We start from the raw sequence: 20,790 nt of genomic DNA on the forward strand, positions 1-20,790 counted from the left end.
CTGGAAAGCAGACTGTCCTGGCAGTGCAGCTAAGGGCACGGTTGGCCTGGGGAAATCCTAGGTGAAAGTGACTCAGGAGTTCAGGCTCAGTGTGTGTGTGAGATGGTGGGAGCTCAGGTCATGGGTGAGTCTTATTATCGCCCAGCTGGGCTGCTCTCCTCGCTCCTGTACTGATGCTGTGTATGTGTGTGTGTAGGGAGCAGTGGGGCTTCTTCCAGGGTCTAGGGCAGAGGGGGTCTTGCTCCAGGGTGGTCTCTGAAGCATTTGGGGAAGGAGGGGTTCAGCTTTGCCTCCTGCTCCGGTTACAGGAGTCACCTCTCCTGGGAGCGACTGGTTAATGTTACAGTCAGGTAATAAAGGGCATAATTAACGAGGAATGCTGGGCTGCATATCTCGGGGAGGTTGGGGTGGGGGGAGGCATGGGCTGTGACTGGAAGGGAAGGCAGGCAGCCTTGATCAACCCCCAAAAGCTCCTGGGACAGGAGTTGGATCCTCTGGCACCCCAGGGGGAGGGGAGAGAGAGAGAGAGAATGCGTGTGTGTATTTTGGAAATTTCTGTCCCTAGAAAAATCACTCCTATTTTATTCTTTAAGCAGGGTGCTGACTGTTCCCTTGGCTGGCTTGGCCTCCTGAACTTGCTGGTAGGGCCCCCTTCTGAACCCCATGTGTCTCATCTCATGGGAGGGACAGAGTCAGAGATGCCCCCTGGGGAGCAGGACATCCGTGCTGCCCCTGACTCTCTGGGTGTCCCGTGTCACTGGTGGGTGGAGCCGAATCAGGTGCTGATGCTGCCTCTGATCCCTGTGTGTCCCATCTCGCTCGCAGGTGGGGATGAATTTGGGGGAGCAGGGTATTGGTGCCGCTCAAACACATGTATTTCTCACGTCCCTCAGGGAGGGGCTGCACATGGGTTAGGCCTTTGGCCCACTGGGGCTCTGGTGTGGCTGGAAGGAGGGGGGCCAGGGCCAGGGTGATGAGGCGATGAGAGAGAGGAGCTGGAGCGTAGCTGCTGGCCCCCCAGCTCCCCAGGCTTAGGCAATGTTTGGTTAGAAATCTCTCCGGTAGCTTCTTCAGACTCATGGCCAGGCCCCGAGCCAATCCGCAGGGAGGGAAGTGTAAACACAGCAGGGGGCTGCGAGCCGAGCGAGGTGCTGGGAATGTGCCGATGCTGCAGCCCAGTGCGCTGATTTCACAACCCATTGTGTGTGTTCACGGAGCCCCGCTGGCAGCGGCACGCATGGGGCAGTCCCTGCGGTTAGCATCGCGCCACTCGGATGCCACCTGGGGGGAACACAGCTGTGACACCAGTAGTGAGAGCCTTGATTTTACGGGGCAGGGGCCTCTCCGAACACCGCAGAGGAGTTAGGCAGAAGGCCGGCCTGCATGCAGGTCAGCCCCCAGCTGGGAGTTGCTGCACCACCATGTTAAGGAAGCACAGTGCCCGCTGCACCAGATGAGGGGAGCTGGTGCACACGGCGGTGTCACAACGACAGCCGTGTATGTGTATGCAGCGCTCGCTGTCCAGGGCTGCTCTGACACCCGCCTACAGAAATGCAGTCTAGACGGGCGAGTGCAGGACTGGGAGCCAGGAGCTCCTGGGTTCTTCAGACCTACCGTGCTGGCTGCTGCCTCACCACAGCTCCAGCATGGTACTCTGCCAGCGACTCCCGTTGTGGCCTTGGTAAAGTCACCTGAGTGCTCTGTGCCTCAGTTTCCCAATCTGTACAGTGGGGAGAATAGCACTTACCTACCCCAAAGGGGGCTGCGGTGAGTGACTAGCTGTGGTTTACATGTGGGGCATGCTAGATGGTCTGTGCTGAGGGCCCTTGGCTTCGTAGCGCTTTGCCATATGTACCGTGCAGCCACTGAGCGCTCCCAGTAAAGGACTGAATAGCTGATGTCCAGGCATGAAGGCTCTTGTCATATGGGTTAATCCGGCATGAAAAGTCATTGGACTTTGCCTTTCTCTACTGCCTTTCAAACCAAGATCTTCAATCCCGTTACAAACATTAATGAATGGATGGCATGCAAACCAGGTATTAATGCCCTCTGAACCGGGCGCTAATCATTATTCCCAGTTTTCAGATGGAGAAACAAAGGCACAGAGAGTCCATGTGACTCACCCAAGTGCCCGCAGGGAGACAGCGGCAGATTCAGGAATAGAAGTCAGATGTTCTGCTTCCCTGCCCTACTCTTACCACTAGTCGTGGCTGTCTCTCCTAGCTTCACTGCCTCGTACACCCAGGAACGCCCATTGTGAGAGCCAGAGCATTGTTTGCTCCAACTCAGTATGGGGAACATCTTCAAAGGCAAAAATGGCAGCTGAACACCTAGCCCCTCTCTCACTTCCCACCCCCACTGCCTCTGAAAATCTCCTCCTATGATGTTGAAAGTGAACGTGTGGCCATCCCTGCGGCTGGTGACCTGGACTAGCAATGGGTGCGCCTCAGAGGCTGAGGGGATCGGAGAAACCCCCCAACATTCAGATCCAAAAGGGGTCTGAAAATCCTGAGCTCTTCCTTGTGCCTTTCCAGCACTTCCGCTCCGGGAAGCAGGCTGGGCAGAGATGGTGAAAACCAAACCTGCTGGGGCATGTGGGGAAGAGGGAAGAAAATGGGAACATGCTTGGGAAGCTGCAGGAAAGTTTGTTGAGGGGGCTGGCTCTGCATCTGGACAGAGGGTTGGGTCAGTTTTTACTCTACCCAAACTGGTTCTCTGCTCCTCGGTTTCCACAGCTCTGTGATACGACCTCAAGTGGCCAAAGGCCGTATTCTGCTCTCGGCTACAGCAGAGCAACCTCCACCGATGGCAGAGTAACCAAGAGCAGAATTTGGCCCGAGCTGGCATGTGGCGGCATTGCCCTGGGGAAGCCTACAGACCTCTTGGTTGGCTTGGGGTCATCTCTTTGCAACTCCCGCCCCTCATTCCTGCCTCTGAGAGCTTCTTTGCTTGTACTCACTTATTCCTCTTGCAGAAGTTCAGCAGCCCATTAAAATGGTTGACCTTGTCATCCTCTCCAGGTTCTCACATCTGGTTCTCGTTAAGAGATCCCAGGATGCAGCTCTCTGTCAGTTGCTCTCCCTACCTCCCACCCCTTTTGTGACCCAGGGAGGATTATGGGTGATTAGAAGACAGGCAGCAGAGCAAGTATAGATGGGGGAGGGATTGTTATAAATAGAAATACCATAAACTTATCAGCCTATCACTCGAGGTGAATTCTGGTTTTAATCTCTAAGACCCGTAAATACGGTGACTGGAAGGGGAAGGGCGCTGTTAACCCTTTCAGAGAGCTGCAAAACACTGCAGTCCTCAGGCACGCATTTCACACAGGAAACAGGGAACTGAGCAACGTGTGAGGATTCCCGGATCCCTTCGGTGTCCCTGAGCGAGATGTGCTGAGCACAGGAGCATGCTGCAGGGTGGGGTGGCACAAGCAGGTGTTCCTGGCTTGCTGATCGGGTGCCTGGGAGTCTAGTGGGACAAGAGCAGAGATGAGCCGCAAACGGAAAACACAAAGGAGGTGGGCGGGGTACTGCTGGCTCTGTTCAGAGGCTGATTGAGTTGGGAAGTCTGAGGAAGGCAGAGAAACCCAGTCCAAACAGTGGGATTCCTGACATTCTCCCACGTACGGGGGGCCTCTGCTCTCCCAGCTCCTGACTCCTTCGGTGAGGAACGAATGCCACCCTGTCCTTCCCAAACAAGCTTTACCTGCACAGCTGCCCACGCTTTTCCTCAGCTCCTTGGGGAGGGAACTGGCACGAGAGAGACTCCAAAGGAGCCTCTAGGGGTATTCCGGAGCATGGAGGGAGGGTTATGGAGTAAAGGGAGGCAGGACCAATGATTATGGAGGGAAAGGTGATTCTGGGGACAGAGCATAACCTGAACATGGTGAGGGCAAGGGAGCCTCTTGATGTGTTTTTGCAGCAGGAGTGACTGCAAGGGGTTACAAAAGGGTGGGCATCCCAGAAGGTTTTGGAACTGGAAGCTCTTGAAATGGCTCTGGGATGAGTTAAATTCTGCTCAGTTACAATGGGTGGTGCAAAGCAACTCCACTGAGGTCAACAGAGTTACTGCGGGTTCACTGCACGGTGACCTGTGGCTCACTGAGTTTGGAGACTCTGGGAGAGGCTGTAGGTCTTGTGATACAGCCTGTGGAGTAGTGGATGGTGGGGGACTCTGGAGTGGGTTATGAAGCCTGGGTGCATTAGGCAGAGTTATGGACAGTGGTGGGTGCTGTCTATTAGAGTTAACACTTTTATTTTGAGCAAAGGAAATATGAGCTCATTGGCTGATGGTCACTGCTGCCCTCTGCTCCATCTCTCTTTGATCGAGACTTCGAGATGAGTTCTGTTTCCTGTGGAGCCTTGGGGTGTTCAGCTTCATGGGTCCATTTTCTGTGGCTTCCTACTCCCTCTTAATCCCCCGTTGCAAGGGGAGGAGGGGCATTGTTAATGTCGTTAGGAGCTCGTGACTCTAAAGAGAGGTATTAGCTTTTGATTAATCACCTAAGCTGGCTTTTGGTAACAGTCCCTACTGAACAGAAGTTTTCAGGCAATGAGATGCTCTTAAGAGCTCGTGCTCAGCGGCAGACATTCCAGAGATACTTTCTGCCCCACAGAGACAAACAGGGGCGCTCAGAGGACCAGAAGAAAGGCTGAAGATCCAGGGGAAGAGATTCTTAGTGCTGGCTGAATGAATCAGAAACATGGGAGATGGGGACTGGCAAAGAACTGGGACAGCAGTCAGCCAGGGACAGGGAATGTCACCGCATGGAGCCCAGCTGCTCTCAGTCTCTTTGCAGAAGGCTCAAGGGCCTCCAGTCTCTTGTTGAGAAAAGTCCTTCATTGGATTTATTTTTAGTAGGTAAAGAACTGCCCCTCCCACCCCACAGCCGGTCCTCCCTGTTGTGGCCGTTATCAATTCTGTTGTAGCTCCAGAGCAGTTCAGCTGACGCACCTTCTGCGCCACGGTGCTTATCATGCCCTTTGCTTGGGTCTTGATTGAATTTTCATGAAGGTGACCTTTCAGGCAAGGTGGCTAAGAGGGGGTGAGCTGAGAGACCAGCAGAGCTGGGGAGGTTAGTCTGTGGAACGGCCACAGTCCAACACCAAGGGATATATGTGAGCCCATGTCCCCCAGGAATTCTGTCCATCCGTGCAGAGCTTGTTAGAGCTTTGACCCTGGGAAGGGGTCTTCTGAAACCAGCAACCTGGAGAGCTCTCCTCAGGGAAGCTTGGTAGCCTGTGGGTGGGGAGAGGGATTAGTGCACTGGCTCTTCGCTTCTGGAGATCCGGATTCAAATGCTGGATCGTGTGGCAAGTGAACTGGGCTCTCTGAGTTGTTCCCTGGTGGGCACATGTCCACATCAGCCCATGATGTGGTATGGTTGAAAATCTTTGCCCAAGAGAGAACTGGCACTGGAATAGTAAGGGAACTGAGAGTCGTGGCTTGAGAGCATTAGTAAACCTTGGTGGGGCAGGGCTGGAATAGCTGGGGCGCGCCAGGTCAGGACTGAGGAGCATTAACAAGCTGGGGGCAGGGCTGGAGTGGCAGGGGTGCTGCTGGACAGGCCCAGAGCTGTGTGGGAGCACTCAGGAGTGAGCATCCGGGAAGGGGGAGGGTTGCTGTGGGTCAGGTGGAGAAGCAGTTGCATAGCAGCTGGGGGAAGCATCCCAGCACCTGCCTGCGCTGATCCTGGCTCCAGCCGATGCTGTCAGTTCGAAGGGCACCTGAACCAGAAAATGTCTGCCACTTTGTAATTCCAGCCCGCGCGATGCCTGTGTCTAAACAAGCTTCTCCGGTGAGGAGGGAGATCCTCAGGCCACGGCTGGGGAGCAAGCCCGACACTCCTGCACCCCACGGCCCTTCTCTCTGTGACCGTACCGTGGAAGTGTCTGTGCGTCTCGGCACTCAGAGTTGCACGCTTGTCCTGCCCATTGCTTTTCTGTGGGATCCCAGCCTGGATACTGGAGGGGCCGGGGACTCCAGGCTCTACTGGGGTGCGTGTTAAGCTGGATGCTTTCTTTCGTAGCAGCGAGCCCCCCTTCCCTGCAGCCTGCTGTTGAAGGGTGTGGTACATAAAGGGTTAGGTGTTTTTCAATGGAATCCCGACCCGGGCTTTTCTCCCCGGCCTGGGTTACCAAGGAAAGATCTCCCCCCCCCCCCCCCCCCCCCGTTCGCTTGGCAAAATTCCTAGCTGGATTTATTGCTGCCGATTTGCTTGTCTTGGTATGAAAGGGATTTTCACAGGGGAAAGATCTGATTGGCTGGATGCCGGCTGAAGCCCCTCTTTTTCACGTTTGCGGTTCATTGGCTAACCTTTCCCCCCAGTGTGGCTTGGAGGGGGCGGTGGTCCTTTGGTGGTGTGTGTGCGCGCCCCTGCTGGGCAAGTGACACATCGCCTCTGGCTGAAGGGGTCGGGCCGTTGTGTCTTTGTTAGCCGAGCTCGGGGAAGGGGGCTGGGGCTGCTCTTCCCCTTTCTTGGCAGTGTCTTTGGCACTTGGGGTTGGCATAGGCCCCAGCGGGCTGCACACTCCTACTCCAGCGAGGCAGATAAAGAAAGCACTTTCTCTTGACGAACCCCAGCCTGGCTTCCACAGCACGGGAGGAGGAGGAGGGACCTGTAGGAGAAAGGGGAAGATAGTCTAGTGCTGCCCGAGCGGGAGGCGGGTGCGTGAGGGGAGCTGAGATCTGTTCCAAAGCTGGCATGGCAGCGGCGGAGAGATTTCAGCATGTTCCGTGAAACCAAGGCAAGGGTCCAACGGGGAGGGAATGAAACCAGACTCCCGAATCCACCCACAGAGGCCACACAGCGCGGCCCTGCCGCTGGGCACTAGCTACAGGCTCCTGCAGCCCACACCAAGCAGCTCTTCCACCAGGGCAGGTGGCCCAAGTAAAGCCAGTGGCTTCTGCAGCTCATGCGAGCAAGGCCTATGCTACTGCCAGGCGCTGTCATCCGCATTTCTCAGGAGGCTCCGTGCAGAGGAGTCCAACAGCCCAAGCAACCAGGCCCGGCCCAGCGGGGCCCTGCAGTCGGCACAATTTACCATCAAGTACTCCTTGTGTCCCGCAGACTTTCTGATAACTCAGCCTTGTCTGCATTTGCACTGTTGCACCCATGACCCCCTGAGAGGCGCCCATCTGTGTTCTCAGCTTGTGGGATGGCAGGGGAGCGGGTGGACACTGAGGTGGTCTCTCTAAAAGAGCATGATCTGTTGATTGCGCAAGGATCAGTGGCTCTGGCCCTCAGCTCAGTCCCTTTTTCCTCCTGCGATGGAGGGGCCTGGGGCAGTAGGAGGAGCTGTAAGTCACTCTCTGATCTCTCAGGGAAGGGGGCATGACTTGTCTGGTTTTCTAATGGCTCTCGCCCCTTCCATTCCCTCTCTTCTCTGCAGGCCACGACATTAATGGAGCTCTGGAACCTTCCAACATCGACACCAGCATTCTGGAAGAGTACATCAGCAAGGAAGACTCACCAGATATGTAAGTCCCTGCCTCACGCACGGCCCGGTGGCGGGGGGCTGCCAGCGGGGGCAGAGCTGGTGGCTGTTTTCCCAGGGAGAAGTTGAATTTTCTCCTTTACGAGGGTGCAGTGCCTTGTTTGTAAATAGCTTCCCTGCTCCCTTTCGCCCCTGCTCTCTGCCTCTGTCAGGGCTCCCATGTGTCGCTCTGTGCTACTGTCCTTTTCAATCCCTCCTCTGGTCTCCAAACCCCCTTCTTTCTTTTCTGCTTCCCCCTTTCTACTTTTCTTCCTCCCGGGTAGGGTCATTGAAGAATCCTTTAACTCCCGTCCTTGGAGACGCCCCTGCTACCTTTGGACAGGAGTAAAAATGGCACAGAAGAACATCAAATGAAGGCATTTGGGCCCACCCCCCCTGTGCTGCTAGGAATAGCTATTGGGGCATCATGCTGGGAGCAAAATGCACTGGCATTTTGGGGAGAGAGCTCCCCAGGAATGAGTGTGTATGGAAGGGAAATGTCTCCCTGGGACCAGAAGGGCGTGCTCTCCACACCACGCTAGGGTGCACTGACTGCAGAGGGGGTGAAGAAGGGCACGCACCACAGGAGGGAGGCTGCAGCCCCTCTTGGTGCTGGCAGTGGGGCACTGACCTGTTGAGAGGGGAGGTGCTGTCCTGTTTCCAGCAGGTGTGTGTTACACTGGGCTGAGTGAAGCCTCTCAGCACATCTGGCAAAGTAAGCAGGGTTGGGTTTGGTCAGTCTTGGCCTGGGAGCCCTCAGAGGAAGACCCGAGTGGTGTAATGGGGCCTGAATCAATGCCACAGCATGGGGTGAACGGGAAGTGAGCTGTTGGAGTTGCCGCTTTCCCCAGGAGTCAAAGAATTGAGGTCGTGGGCAGTTCTAGCCTTTAAAGACCCGTGAGCAACGTTAGGTTAGTATCCCCTTTCCTGGGAGATTACATCCATTCCCCTGCCAGTAGCAGCTAGACACTCACCCTTCTTCTGCTCCCCGACTGAGCCCTGGGGTGCAGTTTTGCTGGTGCTGTCAGGTTGCGGTGCCTCCTTCCCAGTGGTGGGCGTGTGGGTGGGGGCAGAAGGGCTGCGTGGCCGGCGAAAGGTGCAATACGTATACACTGCTGAGGTGCTTGACTTCTCTCCCACAGCTGCTTCCCGGACATCCCTGCCTCAGCCAGCTATGCGCACACCCAGCCTTCCGGCTCTGCCACAGTCAGTGCTCCTGTTGCCAGTTCCCTCTCCGGCGTCGCTCATGTGACCAACCCAGCTTCCAGTGGTGCCCTCCATCTCTGTCCCCCAGGCAGCCAAGGCCCGGTCCGTCATGGCCCTCTTTTGGCCAACCCCTGTGGACCCAACTACAGTGCTCACCTCAACTGCAATAACAACAATGGCATGGTGGTGCCCAAGGGGTACCTCAGCGGCCACTGCCTGAGTAACGTGGTCCCTCCAATCAAATCGGAGCCCAAGGCCTCCTATGCACCCGGGTAGGTGTGGCTGAAACAGGGAGGAGGGGTGGGCAGAGTTTCTCCATCTGGAGGTGATTATACATGAGGAACTCTGAGGCCTGCTGTGTTTGTCCCACAAACCTTCGGGTGCCTAAACATTGATTCAGGTGCTTAGTTATTGGTGCTGGAGTTTGAGAGCGTTGGCTGTGGCCATCATGCCAGTGACGTGCATTGGGCTAGGTGAAATAGTAACATCCTGTATGAGAGTAGATGGCATTAAAGCCAGGGCCGGCGGGGACCAAAGAGATGCATGGAACACAGAGCAGAAGACTCTGCAAGTGCATGATGGGAAAATCTTTTAGTATCTCAGGCAGGAACAGGGGCATATTTGGAATCCATTCCAGATTGAGAAAAATCCTCATTCCAGGATCTCCCTGGGGCTATCCCAGGTGAAAGGTGGTAGCTAACTCAGACAAAAAGATATGGAGTCTGGCATTTGATATCTCACACTCTGTGTAGGAAGGAGATAGACCCTGGGCTGGATTTGCACCCACTTGCAATGGACTCTAGGCTCACCCCCTGCAAGAGGAGGAGGAGGACTGAGTTTCTGTATCTTTGATGGACTGAACATGTAGCCCCAGGAGGAGAAAGTGCACCCAGGGAGACACTGCGATTCCTGCTCTCTGGGCAGGTGTCTACCTCAGTGGGCAGGGATGGGGTCAAAGGGAACTGTGGCAATTCCAGGCCAGCGATTGCTCTGGTGGGTGAGCAGGAGAGCGCAGCGGTTGGTGGTAGAGAGAGGACTGCCGTACCATGCTGGGCGAGAACGGGGCTGAAGCTGTCTTGGTGGGCAGGGTGGGGATTGCTCCAGAGAGTGAGACATAGATGGAGATAATGCTTGCCATGGGTAGAATGTGTCATAGCTCCCAGAGGCGAGAGCGCTCCCCACACATGATAGTTACATACATTTCATTCCTGGCAGCCGTTAGTCCCTAGCCCCCTGCTGGGAGGAGCACCCCAGCTTCTCCCTTCCTCTGACTCTTTCAAGGGTGCGGCTGGGGAGACCCTTTCCTCACTGTTCGCAGAGGAAGACTCCAGAGGATTCAGTCAGACAATGATGGAAATTGATAGCGCCACATCCCTCTCTCAGCATGGCCACCCAGCAGTCCGACATCATCCACTCCCTGCTGCATGACCCACGCCAGTGTCTGACCCATCCTGGAGTCTCCTACCCCTCTGCCTAGCACCTCTGTCTCACGTGGCAGATAGCCTCGCTGTGTTACATTTGCAGCCATCTCCGTCCTCTTTGGAATTGGTGGGTATCGGGTGCGGGGGCCCAGGCCAGGATGGAGTCCAGGTTTTGTGCACATCTGTGAATCTCATGTTGTCATCTGCCTTGCGTCTTCTAGTGATGCCAACAAGGAGAACATCATCATGATTCCAGGAGTTGGGAAGGCTCTGAATTCACGGGGCCAAATTTAACCTTGGTGTAATTCCACTGAGGCCATTGGAGGGACTTGGAAAGATCCTCATGAATGAGGTGGGGGTAGAGAAAATCACCGATTGTATCCATTGCCGTTGGATTCCCAGTCTGGGGGAGGACACGGAGTTTTCCCATGAGGCAAACAGCTGGACAGGGGCCATTTCTAGGGGCTGTCAGTCATCTTAGGGGCTACCCTGCAGGAGGCTTCCAGTTGTTTAGTATGGCTCCGTTCTGTCCTTGCCCTCCACTGAGAGAGCCAACCAGGCTAATAGAGCCAACAGTGACCATGGCTTGTGCGATGGGAACACCTGCCCGCCAGGGCCTGGGCCCTCCAGCCCATTGAATGGCAGTTGGAGGGTGATGATTTTGGGTCCCTAATAACCTCAGCTTTGGTCACACTGGAGGCTTGAGAGTCTGTCTCCCAGTCCCTGGTGCTTTGAGTCACCCAGTCCCCGAGTTGGAGCCCCAGTGGAGCCAGCGTCATAGAGGTGAAGGGCTCTGTACCCTACCCAGTCCTCTAGCCTTGGGGGATCATTGTGACAAAAGGCACAAGGAAGTAGCTGAATTGGGTCCTGAGATGACTTTACAACAACTCCGGTTTGGTTTCTGTTATCTCACTGCAATATTCTTGCCCTTCCACCCACCCACGTTAGGCTTGGTCTAGACGTAGCTGTGTCCATCACGGGTGTGAAAAATCCACACCCCTGAGGACTGTAGCTGTGCCGACCAAACCCTCGGCGTAGATGCAGCAAGGTAGAGGGAAGAATGCTTCTGTTGAGGTGGTGACCGTCATTCCGGGAGGTGGTGTTCCTACAGTGACAGAAAAATCCCTTCCATCACTACGCTATGGGGTTATGCTGGTGTTAGTCCCTGTAGTGTCAACTTACCCTGAGCCCGCTCATGTCTGTTTCCCCCACCCAAGCCTGCATATCGCACCTGGGCCGTTAAGATCAGCTGGGACTCTGGAGCTAGATTTGTTTATCCAGGGGCAGGACGTTCTCTGGACCTTACTCTGACGGAGACCAAGTCTTTTGACCTGTCGGGCACGCTACGCGGCCTGTGTTTTTTCCCAGGCTGTCTCTGAGGGTAACTGAGGAGGAGCCGTTTAGCTTTTCATAAGGGGCTGGGAGTGCTGGAAAGCTAACGTTGGATCAAACTGGATTTTTCGGCGTGTGGTTTTTAAATGACTGAAGTGTCCGTGTGCAGGGAGCCTGTGTTTAGCCTCATGGTATAAGGCAAAATAAATAGAGGATAACTCAACGGATCACTCCCCTGCTGCCCAAGTGCCCCTCAGCACACAGGAAGTTGCTTGTCAATCCTTTTATCCCCGGACATGGTGTGTTTGGTGAGGCCAATAGAGTTTCCTATTCATGTTTGGTTCCCTTTTGCAGAGTTAGGGCCAGATTCTGCTCTCGGTGCTGCCTGTGTAAATCCAGAGGAATTCCATTGACCTCTGTGGGCATTGCCCCGGATTTCACCAGGTGTGAGTGAAAGCAGAATCTGGCCCTCAGCCTCATAGCCTTCACTTTCATGCATCAGATTGCAGAACAGAGCCAGGCTCCCCTATTTATTCAGGGCGAAACCAATGATCTTTTTCTGGGGAACAGATACAATTCTGTTTGGCTTCTTTTAACTGGACATGAGCTGCAAAGAGAAGACTCTCTGATTAGCAGGTGAACAAAATGGCTGTGAAATGAAATGCCTATACATACAATCAAAGGAGGTACTGTGCAAGGGTGCTGACAGCTGCTGCCGTGCCAGCCCCTTCCAGCAGGAGGCACTGTAGCAAATGTTCTCAGGCCCTGGTGTCCGGGAGCTCTGGGCCCAACAAGGGATGCAGGAGGGAATGGTGCAGGGACTCTGGCTGTGCAAGGCTGTCAGCCACTCCAGTCCTAGCCTGAGGCGATGTAGGTAATGGAGGGGCTGGCTGGGAGCTGTGGCTGTAGGGAGCTGGGGCAGAAGAGCTGCCTGTGGGGCAGCTCACGGCTATTTCAGTCCCAGTTTCTGCTGGTATTAGGGAGTGCTGTGAGGATGGGGCAAGAGAGCTGGGTGTGGGTTATGGTGCCAGTCTCTGGCAGCAGGAGTCTCTGTGGGCAGTAGGATTACCCGGGGTGCTGTTTGAATGGGTTTTATCCTGGAGTGTGGAAGTCACAGTGAGCAAACTGGAAGTCTTGGTTTTGCTGGAAGCTGGTTTGCAGTGACCTTCTCCTCTCTTTCTCCATTGCTCTCCAGCACTTTACCCGACTCTCCCCCGGACTCTGGATCAGAAGCCTACTCCCCCCAGCAGGTGAATGGTAAGTGCTTAAAAAAAAAAAAGCCCAAACCTCCCAGCCTCCCCCCTCTTTGTTTAACGAAAGTGGTTGGCTCTGAAATCTTTATCAGACGGGAAAAACAGACGGCTGCAATACGTGGAGAGATTATCAGTTAGTAAATATCCCTAGACTTTCACCTATTGTTCTCCGGCTAGTCTTTGAAAGGAGGGGAGTGAGAGGGAACGGGAGAGGGGGAGGAAGTGCGGATCCACACACACACAGCGCGGAAGAGAGAGACTCGTACCCAGGCAGGGTGTGAAATGGAGTCTGCGAGCCTCCGTTTGCTGGTGTCCATGGTGGGGGTGTAAAACAGAGAGCCAGGGCGCGTGCGCCTCCTGGAAATGAAGCCCAACTTGTGGAGACACTAATGAACTCGCCGTTTAGTGGTAAGTTCTTGACGGGCCTTTTCCTGCCGTCCGAGGAGCCCCACCGGTCTGAGGGGGGCACCTCTCTACCTCCCTTCTGCATAGGCCGGTGGGAACTCAGGGCCCCTCCCAGAGATGATTGTTTTCCCCCAGAAGGCGGGGTCAGGACCATTCTGTCCCACTTGGCTTGTTGTGGGCTGAGGGAAGTGGGTGGATGTTGTTTGGTCCCAATGGCGACGTTTCCCATGCCTCGATGGCAGCGCTCAGAGCGTCTGGCCAGGGGGGTGAGAGAGTGGGAGGGGAAGGGAGCAGGCCAGCCTCCCCGCAATTGCACCCCTTTTCCAGGCTCCAACCCAGTCCATGCTGGGAACAGCTCCTTCTCTTTTCTCTATGGAAGAGGTCAAGAGTTCTGTTTATCTTACTAAAAAAATCCCTGGAATTCCTTCTGGCCCTTCCTTAAATATAACAAAGAGGCCGGGCTACTCGCAGCAGGGAGGGCAGATTTCCCTCACTGCCAGAGCAGCAGCACCTTCGTTTCAAGAGAACAGAAGAAGAGGCGGCTACGGAGAACCTGTCTCGATAGGCTCACTTTTCGTAAGGGAGAAATCAAACCCTTCAACCTCCTTTTGCCCTGGGTTTGGCAGGGGCTGGGTCCTCAGCAAGACTGTGGGGCCTGGTTTTGGTGCATGTCTCGGTAATTGACTTGGCCTCTTCCCCTGCTACGGGATTAGAAGCATATGAAAAACAGAGAGAACTCTTCCCTGGAGACGCAGAAGATAACATAAGGATCATATACCACGCTGGATCACGCCAGGGTCCACATTGCGCAGTGTCCTGTCTCTGACAGTGGCCCATACGAGAGCTTCACGGGGAATGTACAAAAGAGGGTAGTGACCCACCCCTGTCTAACACTCCCGGCTTCCATTAGTCAGAAGCTTAGGGTTGCCTTGAGCATGGGATTTTATCCCTCACCATTTCGGCTGATAGCCATTGGTGGTCTTATCCTCCATGAATTTATCTAGTTCTTTTTTGAACCAGTTGCACTTTTGGCCATCACAACATTCGCTGGCAACAAATTCCACAGGCTAGTTGTGGGTCGTGTAGAAAAAGGACTTCCTCTCATTTGTCTTAAACCTGCTGCCTGTTAATTTCATTGGGTGACCCCTAGTTTTTGTATTGTGTGAAAGAGTAAATAACACTTCTCTGTTCATTTTTTTCCACACCATTCATGATTTTACAGACCTCTATTGTATCCCCCTCAGTCATCGCTTTTCTAAGATGAACAGCCCTAATTCTTTTTAGTCTCTCTTCTTATGGAAGCTGTTGCATACCCTTGGTAATCTTTGTTGATCTTTTCAGAACCTTTTCCAGAACCAGAACTGGCCACAGTATTTAAAGTGTGGACACATCATAATGCCATGATATAAATCCATGGTATTTTATTTTTTATTTTCTATCCCTTTCCTAATGGTTCCTAACATATTGTTAGGGTTTTTTGACTACTGTTGAGCAATGAGCAGAATTTTTCAGAAAAATATCCATGGCAACTCCATGTTTTTCTTGGGTGGTAACAACTAATTTAGAAGCCATCATTGTATATGTATAGTTGGGATTATGTTTTTCCAGCGTGCATTATTTTGCACTTATCAACACTGAATTTCATCTGCCATTTTATTGCCCAGTCACCCAGTTTTGTGAGAGCCCTTTGTAACTCTTTTTAGTCAGCTTTGGACTGAACTATCTTGAATAATTTTGTGCTGTCTACATACTTTGCCACTTCACCGTTCAAATCCCTTTCCAGATCTTAATGAGTGTGTTTAACAGCTCGGTCCTCAGTACAGATCCTTGGGAGACCCTGTTGTTCACCTCTCTTCATTGTGAAAACTGACTATTCCTATCCTTTGTTTCCTATTTTTCAACCAGTTACTGATCCATGAGAGGACCTTCCCTCTTATCCCCTGGCTGCTTAGTTTCCTTAAGAGCCTTTGGTAAGGAACCTTGTCAAAACTTTTTCTGAAAATCCAAGTACACTATATCCACTGGATCACCCGTGTCCATGTGTTTGTTTACACACTCAAAGAATTCTAATAGATTGGTGAGGCTTGATTTACCTTTACAAAATTTGTGTTAACTTTTCCCCACCATGTTGTATTCACCTGTGTGTTTGATAATTCTGTTCTTTACTATAGTTTCAACCAGTTTACGTAGTACTGAAGTTAGACTCACCAGCCTGTAATTGCCAGGATCCCCTCTGGAGCCTTTTTTAAAAATTGGCATTACATTAGCTACTTTCTAGGTATCTGGTATATAGAGGCTGATTTCAGTGTCGTATGTAGGTTATATACAACAGTTCTGCAATTTCACATTTGAGACCCTTCAGAATTCTGAGGTGACTTTATCAATGAATTACTGTTTAATTTATCAGTTTGTTCTAAAATCTCTTCTACTGACGTATCAATTTGGGGCAGCACTTCAGATTTGTTACCCACATCACAGCTATTATCCTCTCCAGTGAAGACTGGTACAAAGAATTCATTTATCTTCCCAGAGTGCTCCTTTAACACCTTTGCCATCTAGTGGCTCCACTGGCAGGCTTCCTGCTTCTGGTGTATTTAACAAAAATGTTATTGTTAGGTTTTGCATCTTTAGCAAGTTGCTTCTCAAATCCTTTCTGGGCCCTGCTGTATTCTACTTTTACATTTTACTTGCTAGCATTTGTGCTCCTCCCTAGGATTTGACTTGCAAATTTTAAAATAACCTTTTCGTCTGTAACTGCCTCCATTACTCTTCTGTTCAGCCACGATGGGATCCATTTGATCCTCCTCCTGTCCTGTTTTTAAATCTGGGGGTAGACTTTTAATCTGAGCCTCTGTTATGGTATTTTTAAGTAGCCTACATGCTGTTTGCAGGCATTCTACCCTTGTGACCGCTCTTTTTAATTGCCATCTAACTAGTGTCACCAGTCTTGTATAGTTCCCCTTTTTAAAGTTAAGTGTCACTGCGGGGGGGAGCTTTTTAATGTTTTCCTCCCTACAAGGATGTTAAATTTAATTCACTACGGTCACTATTACCAAGCAGTTCAGCTCTATTCACCTTTTGGACCAGATCCTGTGCTCCACTTAGGATTAAATCAAGAATTCTTGTGGGTTCCAGGACTAACAGTTTCACAATGGAGCCCAGAGGTTCTGCTCTCCTGGGATATGACTGGAATAGTGCACACACCGTAACTGGCTCCATATTCCCCCTCCGCTGCTTTGTCAGTGGCATGATTTACCGCCGTTAGTGCCCATATTGCCAGCGTCAGACCTTCTGACTTGACCACACCACAAAGGCCGAAGTAGTTCCAGTGGGCTATCTCAATAGCTCTCAAGCTGTGCTCCTAGAGCACTTCCAGGGGGGTTATGGAGCTTCTCTCACAATCGGGAAACATCTGACTGTCTCCAAGTGCTGATCCAGACAAGAACTCTTCTGGGGTTTCCAGAGGCTTTGTCAGTTAACTGGACTGAAAAACACCTAGCCCCTCCCTGCACAGCTGGGTCATGCTGTTCTTTGTCAGGGGTTTCACTGGTGTAAATTCAGTAACAATGGGCATCAAAACTGGAGGGGGAGAGGAGCAAGCTGCAGAGTGACCTGGCAGGATTGGAGCCAGGTGTGGGTGGGTGTCAGGACAGCCAGGGGAAATTCAGAGCTAATCAGTGTAAAGCCCTGCACCACAGTAGAGGCAGTAAACAGCACAGATATACTGCGTAATGGGATGTAACCAGTCACCTCACCCATCACATGGAAGTGAGTTCAGTGTCCCCTTGTCTCTTCACTCCTGCCTACTGTCCCTTTCCATGCATCCTAGCCCTGTGGCTTTGGGACATGGGCAAACAGGAGCCTGATCCCCCATTGGAGCTCGATTTTTAGGAAGTGACCAAAATATGGGAAAGTTTGTGACAAAAGGGTATTTTTAATCGTCCTCTTTTTCTTTCTCCCCTCCGGGGCAGTGACAAGGAAATGGGCCACGTGCAGGCACCCCTCTGGGTTTGTAACAACACAATAGCATCTTGGTTTATAACAACACAAGCCCTCCAGTGCGGCTGCAGAGACCCCTGGTGCGCAGCCTCAGTGGAACATGCTGATAATACATGCGGAGAAAATCTCGCGTTGTTATGAAAACCCATCTAAAGGCAAAGAGTCCAGTTCAATTACACACAAGCCTCCCCTCGCCCTAGGCTCTCTCTCCATGGAAGGGTGCTGGGCAGCTCAGTTAATTTTGCCAGCCCCCCATGATTCCTATTAAGAAAGTTTTGGACTTGTCAGGCAATGCCATGCAAAAGGCCTGACCAGTTCCCAGGCCTGGTCTCTCCCCATTGCAAGTTGCCTGGACTTCGCTCCATTCTGCCACCAGGGAGCCGGCTGGTGCTCAGGCCTCATTCCCCCTTATTGTTAGGGGTTGAGAGGTGGTTGGACCTCATCTGGCCCCTAGCCAGAAGTGGCCTGTCTAGCTCCTGTGAGCGATCTCCATTCCCTTCTCGGGTGCACGGTGGTAGCATGGAGATGTGGAGGGGCAGTGCTGCAGGGTGGGGGTGTATATCAAATGAGCTTGCAAATCTTACCCTGACCTCTAGCACAGATAGTTTACTGCAGATCCTGGGTCTGCCAGCAACTTCTTCCGGGTCACAGCTAGAGCCCTCCTCTCCTTGCCTGTTCTCACTGAGCGAGCCCCACCAGGGTGGTACCCGTCTGCCTCACTCACATCTAGTGCCTTCTGCTGTTCCCACGTCATCTGCTGACGCTTTGCTTCCTCTGCTGGTGTCATGGAAGAATCCCCTAATCTGGCTGGCCCGAAACCCAGTGTGAGTGAATCCTTAGGCTGGCCTTGTGCAGGTTCCCTGTGCGGGCGGGTGGGCCGCCCAGCGGCTTCTGGTCATCCAGGAATGCTGTGTCCCTGCTGCCCCATATCCTCCTCCTCTTTTCTCCGCAGGGGCGGAGGAGGGAACTTCTCTCTGCATTTGAAACACCTGCAAACTGTACCCTTCTCCATGTCCCAATGTGGGGTGCTGGGATCCAGTCATTCCCTTGTGCAGGGAGAGCATATCCCTCCAGGGAGGAGGGATAGCTCAGTGGTTTGAGCATTGGCCTGCTAAATCCAGGGTTGTGAGTTCAATCCTTGAGGGGGCCATTCAGGGATCTGGGTCAAAAATTAGGGATTGGTCCTGCTTTGAGCAGGGGGTTGGACTAGATGATCTCCTGAGGTCCTGTCCAACCCTGATATTCTGTGATGCTATGAGACCCCCCCCCCAAGAGATCTGAAATCACAGGCTAATGCACCCCACATTCCCCAAACACAGTTCGGCAAAAGCCTGTGTAAACAAACAAGGTTTGCCTTGCATCTGGGTCAATGGATTCTGGTTTTGTTGGCTTACTGGGAAAAAGTGAGTTTGAGTTGAGAGGGCGACAAGCTTCTCTCAGACATGGAAATCGAGGGCCTCAGCTGAATTCAGCCCTGCTAGTGGTGTAATGAGCTGGGAGGTCAGGGCCCGCAAGCAGGGTTTGTGGTGATTTCCTCCAACCTGGAAAACCCAGGTGTGTGGGGTTTTGTGGGTTTTTTTTTTCCCCCGTATGAAAGAAAAATCAATCCCAACTCACCTGCTGGAAAACCCCAGGAAAACCCATGGAGGTATTATGAAGAAGTTAGGCACCAGACACATACTGTGTGATTTGCTTCATAAGCATGTTTAAGACTCAACACGTAAAGGCAGGTTATGCCCAGATTGGAAACCTGCAGTTCTGTAAGTAGAATACAGCATCCAACCTCCCATCTGCCAGCTGGATAGGCCTGCTACTCTCTTCCAACTGCCTTTAGCTCATGATCCCCTTTTACCGATGTACTTGCTTTCTCAGCACCCAGTTTATTATGAAGTCTTGACCAAACCAATCTGAATATACTAAACGTATGTTTTGTCGGTGCTGTGCTGGATTGGAGTTTGCAGGTCTTTTCAAAATGGATAATAATCTGAATTCAGTGGGTTCTGTCTTCCATTATTTTGCATGGACATGTTCCCACCATGTTGACGCAATGAACTGCAGTGCAACCTCCTTCACAAACATAGATTCAGGGGAGTAATGTGGCTCTTCAGTTGTAAATATTAAAAGGGAAAGGAAGGGACTCAATATGATGTTCCATTACCTAATACTAAGCAATAATACCTAGCTCTTATCTAGCCCGTTTTGTGGGTAGATCTCACAGTGGTTTACAAAGGAGGTCAGCGTCGTTATCCCCATTTTACAAATGGGGAAACTGAGGCACAGAGCCGAAGTGAGTTGCCCAAGGTTACTCAGCAGGCACTTAGAGGAGAGGAAAGTGATCAGGAACAGTCAGCATGGATTCACCAAGGGCAAGTCATGCCTGACTAATCTAATTGCCTTCTATGACGAGATAACTGGCTCTGTGGATGAAGCAGTGGACGTGTTGTTCCTTGACTTTAGCAAAGCTTTTGACACCGTCTCCCACAGTATTCTTGCCAGTAAGTTAAAGAAGTATGGGCTGGATGAATGGACTATAAGGTGGATGAAAGCTGGCTAGATTGTCAGGCTCAACGGATAGTGATCAATGGCTCCATGTCTTGTTGACAGCTGGTATCAAGTGGAGTACCCCAAGGGTTGGTCCTGGGGACAGTTTTGTTCAATATCTTCATTAATGATCTGGAGGATGGTGTGGATTGCACCCTCAGCAAGTTTGCAGACGACACTAAACTGGGAGGAGTGGGAGATACGCTGGAGGGTAGGGATAGGATCCAGAGGGACCTAGACAAATTGGAGGATTGGGCCAAAAGAAATCTGATGAGATTCAACGAGGACAAGTGCAGAGTCCTGCACTTAGGACAGAAGAATCCAATGCACCACTACGGACTAGGGACCGAATGGCTAGGCAGCAGTTCTGCAGAAAAGGACCTAGGGGTTACAGTGGACGAGAAGCTGCAGTGGGGGAGGTTTAGGTTGGATATTAGGAAAAACTTTTTCAACTGGGAGGGTGGTGAAACACTGGAATGTGTTACCTAGGGAGGTGGTAGAATCTCCTTCCTTAGAAGTTTTTAAGGTCAGGCTGGACAAAGCCCTGGCTGGGATGATTTAGTTGGGGATTGGTCCTGCTTTGAGCAGGGGATTGGACTAGGTGACCTCCCTGAGGTCCCCCAACCCTGATATTCTATGATTATATGATGGCTGAGTTGGGAATAGAATGCAGGTCTCCTGATTCTCAGTCTAGTGCTCTATCTGCTAGGCCCCACTGCCTCCCATACCTCTACGCTTCAAGCCTCCTTTTCCTGTTCTGGGCTTGCCTGATGAACCTATGTATCTGGGACCAGTCACTTTGGCTAAGTATCCAAAATGTTCCATAGCTTCTCGGACTCGCTTTTCAGTTTTGTCCTAGTGTGGTTTCAGTTCTTCGTTATTTAGGTCAAGCTAGATTTTCCTGAACTCCAGCAGAAGCCTCGTCTGCCTGTTTTCTATCAAATTCCGCTTAAACCTTATTCCGTTGCTTTTGCGAGCCTAGTGCCTCTCTAGAATCCCTATGCAAACAGCATGAGAAGTCCTGCTCTTGCTCAGTGCCCAAACTATAATGAAAAGGAGTACTTGTGGCACCTTAGAGACTAACCAATTTATTAGAGCATAAGCTTTCGTGAGCTACAGCTCACTTCCTCAGATGCATATCGTGGAAACTATAAT

The 20,790-nt window shown here is 52.1% G+C and overlaps 1 protein-coding gene across 1 annotated transcript in view; it reads left to right on the plus strand.

The window, feature by feature from the left end:
* MYRF (myelin regulatory factor) overlaps window positions 1–20,790 on the plus strand; it is a 106,854-nt gene that overhangs the window by 35,917 nt on the left and 50,147 nt on the right. The window contains exons 2-4 of the mRNA XM_084632218.1: window positions 7,395–7,482; window positions 8,621–8,956; window positions 12,633–12,694. Of these exons, the coding sequence (XP_084488344.1) occupies window positions 7,395–7,482; window positions 8,621–8,956; window positions 12,633–12,694 (486 nt within the window). The remainder of the gene's footprint in view (window positions 1–7,394; window positions 7,483–8,620; window positions 8,957–12,632; window positions 12,695–20,790) is intronic.

The sequence above is a fragment of the Lepidochelys olivacea genome (genome assembly GCF_965140295.1).
Source record: "Lepidochelys olivacea isolate rLepOli2 genome assembly, chromosome: 6".
Lineage (NCBI taxonomy): Eukaryota > Metazoa > Chordata > Testudines > Cheloniidae > Lepidochelys > Lepidochelys olivacea.